The 10,072-nt window shown below is 35.2% G+C and overlaps 1 protein-coding gene across 1 annotated transcript; it reads left to right on the top strand.

Moving 5' to 3' along the window:
- Window positions 1-7,879: 7,879 nt before the first annotated feature.
- On the top strand, window positions 7,880-8,747 carry LOC116112572 (steroid 5-alpha-reductase DET2-like). Its single transcript, XM_031398699.1, has one exon. It carries the CDS (start codon window positions 7,914-7,916, stop codon window positions 8,694-8,696), a length of 783 nt encoding a protein of 260 aa, XP_031254559.1. The 5' UTR covers window positions 7,880-7,913; the 3' UTR covers window positions 8,697-8,747.
- Window positions 8,748-10,072: the final 1,325 nt, after the last annotated feature.

Below are 10,072 nucleotides of genomic sequence, written 5' to 3'. Positions count from 1 at the left end.
TTTAGAATTATTTCGAAAAATGATGTATACGATAAGCATTTTTTTTTGTTGGAAAACCTTTGGATTAACACATCAATTGTTGCAATTAACTCCAAAAAGTAAACATCAAATTATTTTTATTCAGAAATTTTTGTTCGGTTGCTTTGCATTTTTATTTTTATTCATAAAATTTTATTTCAGTTGCTTAGGACTTTTATTTTTATTCAGAATTATTAGAATTTGATAGATAATATTGACCCTAGTAAAGCCATGGGTTTCCAACTTACCCTGCCGACCTTACTTTCTCTTCTTTTCTTCTTGTTAAAGGCCGCGGCCGCTGCAAGGGTTCCTTTGTGAACAAAATTTAGGGTTTTAGATCATATTTTGGATCTCCAAGCTGATCGTACGTGATGTTTAGTGGGCTCCTTTCTGGGCATTCTGTCTGGATCAACAGCTATTGGTGTAGGCCATGGTTTTATTTTATTGATGCATGTATCGGTTTATGTTTGAGATTTGGGTGTAATAAAAAAATATTTTACCATTAACAAAAGCATAATCTTGGAATAAAATGAGGTTTCAAAAATTAAACAGACATGTCAATATTGCACATGCTTTTATGAGCTCTAAGATGAGGTTCACATTAACATCAATAAGGTTTGCTTGGTGTGTGATGATTTTAGAAGAAGATAAACATTGTGAAATAATCTAAAAAAGGCTTTTAGCACAAATGAAATTTTCAATTATTTGTTTTATTTTTAATCCTTGTTTCTAATTATGTCTTAATTAAGAGTGACAGCATCATATATTGTCATGAACAAATTAATTAAACTGAAATTGGACCAAAATGATAATTAAATTAACACTTAGCAAATTAATTAAGTGAAGAAGAGAATAACCTTAATGATGTGTTTGGTTGAGGGTTACATAGGATTACTGAGATAATATCATCTTATATTACTTGATTATCATGTTTGGTTGTTAAGTAATATCAAATTCCGGCAATCTTCTAATACCAACAGTAACTACTGTTGGTAATATTTGAAGTAATCTGATTACTCTATTTTCTTAAATATTGTAAGATTACTTGGTAATATTATTTTTGTTATAATTTTACCCCTTATTAATATAATGTTTGGACAATAATGCCCTTATTTTAAAATCAAATTACATTATCTACCATTACAATTTTATCCTTGTTTAATTAAGTTTTTGGACAACAATGTCATTATATTTAAAACAAATTGCAGACCACCACCGTCGGCCATCATCGGGAATCACGGAGAGTCATTGATATGGCCGTAGATCTAGCTGTTAACACCAGATCCATGGTCGTTAGCAGCCATTGATTTGGCCAGAAATTGCTAGATTTTCGGCCATATCTACGACCATCAATATGGCTGGAAACGACCATATCAACAACTCTAGGAGACTCCCAACGATTTCCAGCGACTCCAAGCAGCGGTCAGCGGTGGTGGCTGGCAATGGCTTGGGGGGGGGGGGGGGGGGGGGGGGGGGGGGGGGGGGGGGGGGGGGTGGTGATGATTTCGTTACAATAATATTGACCCTAGTAAAAACCATAGGTTGGAGTCCCATATCAACTAGGCACGCTTAAGTCTACTGGTTTATAAGAGAGGGTAATTCTCCTATTCAACAAGGCTTTATTAGGTGATGAGTCAGACTCACCTCAAATTCTATCATGGTATCAGAGCCCAAGTTCAATTGAGCTGAATGCTTGATCAGCGGGTAATGAGTTAGAGCCGACAAGTACCTCCAATAACAGGTATGACCTAACATATGGGTTTGACCGTGAAGAGGAGTGTTGGAGTCTCATACCGACTAGGTACACTCAAGCTTACTGGTTTATAAGAGGGGGTAATCCTTCCATTCAACAAGAACTTCTTGGGTGATGAGTCAGACCTACCTCAAATTCTATCAGTTTCCAACTTACCCTACCCACCTTACTTTCTTCTTGTTAAAGGCCACGGCCGCTGCAAGGGTTCCTCTGTGAAGAAAATTTAGGATTTTAGATCACATTTTGGATCTCATTTACTCCCCAAGCTGATCGTACGTGATGTTTAGTGGGCTTCTTTCTGGGCATTCTGTCTGGATCAACAGATATTGGTGTAGGCCATGGTTTTATTTTATTGATGCATGTACCAGTTTATGTTTGAGATGTGGGTGTAATCAAAAAATATTTTACCATTAACAAAAGCGCAACCTTGGAATAAACTGAGGTTTCAAAAAATTAAACAGACATGTCAATATTGCACATGCTTTTATGAGCTCTAAGTCTTAAGATGAGGTTCAAAAATTAGCTTTTATGGTGCCAATTCAGCAAACAAAAACAAATGGTGTTTTATGATAATTAATAATTTGTGTGTTATTTATTTATTATTTATTTTTTTGGATAAACCCCCCATAATTGTCAATTGGCATGAATCTTCACCAGTCACTTCAATTCTTGTATTTCCCAATGGAAGCAGGCATATCCCAAGCTCTTTTTATTTTTATTTTATTATTTTTTAATGAAGTATAAAAAGCAACTTGGAGAGTTGGTCAACTCGATCTTTGACAAGAGAGCTGGTCACTGTACCCAGTGTCCCCTTTGACAAAGTTTCTCCACAGACCACAAAACATCAATCAACTTTGAATATTTTAATTCGAAACGTTGAACTGGTGAAGCAGAGCTTAAAAGTTAACACCAACTATTCAACAATCAACACCCATTAACTTACGTAATTCAGCAAGGATCTCTACCAACAATAAAAACAAGGGGCCAACTAATGAAGATTTTTGTATCTAAAAATTGTGTCTTTTTTTTTAAATTATAAGAATTCAGCAAACAAAAACAAGATAATTATTAATCTGTGTGTCTTATTTGTATTATGTAATCAATGAAACTTCGACCGGTTAGTATATGAAATTCTCGTATCTCCGACAACACTTCTATTTTCAGTCCATCAACTATAGGCAATAACTTTGAGATTGTTATAGTTAGTAATATCTGGGGGGGTGATTGTTATATATTCAGATCCGATGCGATGTTTTGTGGGCTCCTTTTTGGGCATTCTGTTTGGATCAACATACATTGGTGTAGGCCATGGTTTTATTTTATTGATGCATGTGTCAATTTGTGTTTTTATTGGCTTTTTAAATATGTAATCCGGCAACCACAATAAGCTGGAGATTATTTTGAATTCCATGAACTATTATTAATCAATGGCATAGCTATATACTGGTAATGGTGATTCGCTTCGCTGTATGAATTACTTAGTAATGTCCTTTGAATCTTAATTTAATCAACAAACTGATTAAGTTAAGAAATAAATGTGATACGTTTTCATGACTTGTGTTTGAGATGTGGGTGTAATCAAACAATATTTTACCATTAAAAAAAAGCATAAATTTTGGAATAAAATGAGGTTTCAAAAATTAAACATAGATGCCAATATTGCCCATGATTTTATGAGCTCTAAGATGACCTTCACATTGATAAAGATATGGTATAATTTAGAAGTTTGAAGATTAGATTGAATAACCCACTATTGACCCACACCAAAAACTTCAAGCATACGATTATTGAAAGATATGGTATATTTCAATTGGCATGAATCTTAATCTGCATTCTACTGTCCCATAACAAAAATGTGATATAAGAAAACTACGGTATAGATATTTCAATTGGCATGATTCTTAATCCGCCAATTCAAGCGAATTTCATAAATGTCAAAATTGTCAAAGTTTTTCCACAAAACATCAATATCAGCACCTATAAAGTCAATTGATAATATTTGGAGTGATTCACATGGGCTATTTATGTATCTCATGATGTTAGCACAGATGATTAATATTTGTTTTATTTTTTACTTTTAATCCTTTTTTTCTAATTATGTCTTAAAGCATCATATATTGTTATGAACAAATTAATTAAAGTGAATTGAACCAAGTGAAGATGAGACTAACTTTGAATATTTTTAATTTCTAAAGGCAGCTGCTGTCATAACTCTTTGAAAAAAGACTAGCACCGGCTGTCTCTTGCCTATAAAAAATGCTCACCTGGTATCCCAGAGCAGGTGTTAATTAATCAGGAATGGCGCAGGTTTTCTCCAAGGTTTTATCCTCCACAGACATAACACGTAAATTGGCTTTACCAATAAAGGCTTTCAATCGTTTTCATTTTCCGGAAGGTGTTAACTACGTTCATTTTATGGTTACAGACTCAGACGGAATACGGTACAACTTTCGTTTGGCCAAAAGAAACTCAGGTAGTTATTCCAAGCCTGAAATCACTGGTGGTTGGCGTCAATTCGCTCGCAATAAAGGTCTTCAACCTGGAGATATGGTCACTCTTAACGTGCAACAAGGTGAAGCTGGTGCAGTGCACTACACAATTAAAGTGACCAAAATGATCCGGTTATTTGGTCGTCGTATATATGAAGCTTGAGTGGCTTCTTTGAGAGATTTCTTAATTTCTTCCGATTGGTTGGATTGTCAAGTGCGTTCCTGTTGCAGGTAAACCTTTTTTCAGCTATCTCACGTCTCAAGTAATGGAATAGTGCTTCAGAATTAATGCAGATTATCGTAGTTCAATACTGTTTAAGCAATATTTCCCGAACTTTTATGTTACAGATATTAATTATGGGGTTAATGTCCTTTTGTTTTTAGTTTTTACCATTCAAGAATGACAATCATGATGTTTTGTTTAGGTCATAAATAGATAAATAAACGGCTTGTTTCCATTGCCTTAGCTTTTTTTGTCTGTTTTCTTCTTTCTAAAACTTAAACATTCAGTTTATCTGCCCTAATTAGGTCCAGAACTCTGAATAATATTGTACTCGATTAAATATACAAGAGTTTGTCGACACTCTCAAATGCAAAATAATCACATCTTGAAACGGCCTCTCCAAATTGAGGTGATAATTATTCTAGATTATAAGAATTCAGCAAACAAAAACAAATGGTGTTTAATGATAATTAATAATTTCTGTATTATGTCGTCAATGAAACTTCGACTGGTTGGTTTCTGAAATTCTTGTTCTCCGACAACACTTCTATTTTCAGTCCGGCAACTAGACAATAACTTGGGACACAACTATGAGATTGTTAAAATTAGTAATAGCATAATGAAATCGTGGATCATTAGAAGAGCCATATATCAGACACGAAAAGGACAGAGTCGTTTGTTTTTTTTATTAGATCAACTAAAAATTTCAAAGTAGAAGTAGGGCCCAACGAGTCTTTTATAAAGGCTTTAACCTTTAGGGCAACGTACGATCACCTTGCTCACAGTTTCACCTTCTCATTTTGAGTGAAGAAATCATGGAAGATTCAACTATGGGAGCAAGAATATTGAAGAATCAAGTTCAAGAGAAAAATCTGATTATTTGGTTAAGATATATGGGCTGATGATGTGAAGCAATCATACTTTATAATCTTTCATTATATCCAATAAACTGATGAATTATTCAATATAGTTGTGTTATTGTAGGCAAGTTATTATTCAAATTTTGCAAGGATTTAGTCTTGTAATTCGTGATACTTAGTCTGTTCTTGTATTTATTTTAAAATATTAAAAAACCATGAAAATAGTATTTTCTTTATGTATTTTATAGGGAAGTTAAGTCTCCAAGTCTCAGCGGTCTTTTGAAAGTATTAGATAATTATTTAAAAGACTCCTATAAAATATCGTAAAATCTCTCCACAATATCCAAAAACACCATTAAAAATAATCAATTTTTAATTCCTTTCTTAATAGAATGTTCGGTTGTTTTGAGGCACATTTGTACTTGAAAGACATATATTTTGTCTTCTAGTGCTCTTAACATATGTCCTAAGTGCACACGTGTAGGACAATTCATATACATTTATCTAATTAAATTTTTTAATTTACAAATATTATCTATTTCCATTCACTTATCTATCTTAATTTAAAGGAGTTAACGAGATGTCACCACCGACGATTTTTTCCCTTTTGAGTCGATCTCGACATTCAAAATCACTTCTGCAACCACTCACATACTCCCCATCATCTCCTCTACAAAGCCCAAGCCTCTATTTGCCATCATCACTCACAATTTCTCATCACCACCTCCATTTGCATGGTCAACTCTTCAAGCCGAATTTTCGGTCGATTTCTTTGCCAGAAATTCACCCAGACACCACTATCATACTCCCCACAACCTACTATACAAAACCCTTACCTCCATCACCGTCCTTGCTCGTTGATCGGTGCATGACCTTTCAATTTTTAAGCCAATTTTGGGTCGTTTTCGATGTTGGAAATCGTCCCTTCCACCACCAATCGACTCTTTGGATCTTCCTCTACAAAACCCCAACATTCCTGATCTCGTTTGCTCACCAATCGCGGGCGATTGAAGCTTCCTCACCCTATGGTTTTTCGAGTTTTGATAGATTAATTGGGATTGATACGTTCAATTTTTATGTTTGTTGGGTTGAAAAACGATTGAGAAATGTTTATTTGCAGTATTTGTGATTGTTTGTTGATTTTTTTGTCACCGACACTCCCCAACGCCGACGACAATTGCCAGCAATGGAAGAGGTTAAGAAGAGAAGAAAAAAGAGAGAGGTTTTTTTAGGTAAATCACTTTATTTCCCGCCCAAATAAGAGGAAAACCTAATATTTGGACACTAAAAGAGTATTTTAAAAGTTCGAAGGTGAGAAAGTATCAATGGGCCATTTTCGGGCGGGAACATGTTGTTAACTCTAATTTAAAGGTATATAAGGAGTTGTTGTCTTGGGAATGTAACTTATAATTTGGTGACCATATGAGTTGCATTTGCTTATCCTTGTTTACAACTTGTTTGGTTAAACTTATTTATTAACTAAAATTATATATAAATTTTTAATTTCAAAAACTATTTTCAAATTATTTTTATGTTATTTGCTTGTAATTGAGAAAGAGCTTATAGGTAATTAAATAAGTTGTTTTATGTTTTGTTTCGAAAAACTTAAAACTTGAACTTCTTATAAAAGCTCTTTTTGAGCTTATATAATGTGTTAAAATGTAAAAATAAGATAAAATAATATTAAATATCATACTATTTTATAATTTTATTTGATATTAAAATACTATTTTAGTAATTTAAAACTATACAGGTATTTGACATTTTTTCAACCAACTAAAATAAATAATATTTTTTTATATTAAATAAACCATCCTTCTTGATAACTTTTTGCTATATAATTGAAAATATATATAGTTTGTAACTTTGTATAGAGACTTGGAAAAAAAGTTTCTACATATGGTCAATCAGCGTTATTTATTTTATCTATCTACTGTGAATCTTAAATATAATTTCTCAAATTTGAAGGAAAGAGATCCACAGAGCATCATTGCGAAATGGTCGCTTGATACCCCACAGAGACAACCTTATCTGTTGGAAAAATGAGAAAGATTTATTTGAAAAGAGATTATCAAGCCAGACTTCTCTATAGAGTCATGGTTGGTTTGTCATCTATCATTCCTTCTTGTGAGGACCAATTCTTGAGTGTTTATTTTTTGCGGCAATTGTGATCAGAAAACTTTGATGTTAAACTAAAGGTATAAAGTGTTATTATCTTGACAATATAATCGATGTATAATTTGTTTTTTATTTTAGATTTTAACTATTGGATTAAGTAAATTATTAGTTGAAAATTTGCATATCGATTTCATCTCTAAATCTTGGTTCTGATACTTCCCCATTTTATTTGCTCTTCCCGTCTGGGATTGAGTGTCAAAATAAACTTTGTGGGCTTTCATTCCACCAAAAACAGAAGTCTAAGAACCCTAAAAGTGGCAAAGCCCCAGTGCCCCACACAATTACAAACAATATTTTTTTTTCTATTTAAATTTGGGAATAATTAGCACAAAATCTAAAGTTTATTCCCTCATAAAAATTCGCAAGCTCCTCAGACTCTGCGAATTGACTCCATGGCTTCATCAGATCAGACTCTCTTTCACTGCTGCCTTCTCACTCTCTACATCACAGCCCCACCAACTTTCATCAGTCTCCGGTTCCTCCAAGCCCCATACGGCAAGCACCACCGTCCCGGGTGGGGACCCACCATGTCACCACCGTTGGCGTGGTTTCTCATGGAAAGCCCCACTCTCTGGCTCACTTTCTTAATCTTCCCATTTGGTCGCAACTTCAACAACCCCAAATCTTTCATTCTCATGTCCCCTTTTCTCCTCCATTACTTTCACCGCACATGCATCTACCCGATCCGACTTTATCTCAATAACACCTCTCAAAAGAGCGGCTTTCCGGTCACCGTGGCTCTAATGGCATTTGGGTTTAATCTTTTGAACGCTTATTTACAGGCCAGGTGGGTGTCTCATTATAAAGATTACGAGGGCGATGAAGGACTGCTGTTTTGGTGGCGGTTTTTGATTGGCTTGGTAATTTTTATAGGTGGGATGCGGATTAATATTTGGTCCGATAAAGTATTGGTGGGGTTAAAGAAACAAGGCGGTGGATATAAAATTCCAAAGGGAGGATGGTTTGGGTTGGTGAGTTGCCCAAATTATTTCGGTGAGATTGTGGAGTGGTTTGGGTGGGGAGTGATGACGTGGTCTTGGGCAGGCTTTGGTTTTTTTCTATACACGTGTGCTAACTTGGTGCCCAGGGCACGTGCGAATCATAAGTGGTATTTGGACAAGTTCGGGGAGGATTATCCAAAGGGTAGAAAAGCTGTTATCCCTTTTGTGCATTGAGGGTTTTTTGTTTTTATTGTTGTCATTCGTTTCTCCTTTGTTTGTGTGAGTTTGTATGGTAATTTCAAATGTTCTAAGTGTTGTAAATACCTCTCACTGATTCTAAGCAAACACCAACACAATCAATCAATCAAAGTAGAATAAAACCAAATCCAACACATAGTATTTACCGTGGTTCACTTGTTCAATATTGAACAAGCTACGTGCACGTTGAGCTCCAGAATATGGATGCTCGCTGCACTTACTATTATTATTAGGAACGTTTACAACCACTCAATCACTCTTCCTTTACAAGATTCCTTATCAAGAACTATCCAGACTTCAGATTAATACTGGTAAATCTACAACCCAAACAGAGAACTCAACACCAGATTCTCAACTCCACAAAGAAACGCAACTCTAATGGACAGATTATCAGCAGATTTACACACACAGACACAAAATCCTATTCTTGAACCCTAACCAAGTAATTTGGGGAAGATTACAATGGAGAGAGAGAAAGACTGCTGTGAATGGAATAGACTTATGCTCTTATAGGTTTGACCAGTCTTCTGTTTTCAGCCCTCAGATCTCTTTCGAACCAACAGTCGCGATGCAGATTAAACTTAAGCCAATACGACAGCGTATAAGGCTTCACATATACCTCGAAGCCATATCCCTTCCTCAGACAGCATCATACAGGTGCAAAAAGCAATTCACATACTCTTTCTCAGCTTTATGAGTTCAGTTGATGTGAAGAAGGTTCAAGCAGTGCTTGAACTTTGCAGCAGTTACAACTTTTGTTCCCATATCAGATGGGTTTTCTTCGGTTGGAATTTTCAGTAGGTTCAGGCTTCCTTTTGAGATTTGATCTCGGACAAAGTGATACTTAACATCCACATGTTTTGTCCTCTCATGGTGTACGGGGTTCTTACTTAGATGGATGACACTTTAACTGTCAGAATACACAGTTATAGTTCCATCCATCAAGTTTGCCTCTTTCAAGATCCCCTGTAGCCATATTGCCTCCTTGAATGCATTAGTCACTGCCACATACTCAGCTTCTGTTGTGGACAGTGCTACCAATCGTTGAAGCTGGGATTTCTAGCTGATGCAGTTTCCACCTAAGGTAAAGTAGTAGGTTGTGGTGGACTTCCTTGAATCTCGATCTCCTACAAAATCAGAGTCCACATACCCAACAAGATCAAGTGTAGAGGTTCTTTTGCAAAAATAAATCCAACATGCATTGTAGTGTTAATGTATCTTAGTAACCATTTTAAAGCAACCCAGTGTTCTATTCCTGGAATTGACGTAAACCTACTTAATAGAGATATTGCAAAGGAGAGATCAGGCCTAATGCTTATCATGGAATACATAACAGATCCTATGGCACTAGA

This window comes from Pistacia vera, unplaced genomic scaffold, assembly GCF_008641045.1.
Source record: "Pistacia vera cultivar Batoury unplaced genomic scaffold, PisVer_v2 Contig663, whole genome shotgun sequence".
NCBI classification, from domain to species: Eukaryota; Viridiplantae; Streptophyta; class Magnoliopsida; order Sapindales; family Anacardiaceae; genus Pistacia; species Pistacia vera.
Note: the sequence above shows the minus strand (reverse complement) of the source record. Positions and strands in the feature narration are given on the sequence as shown.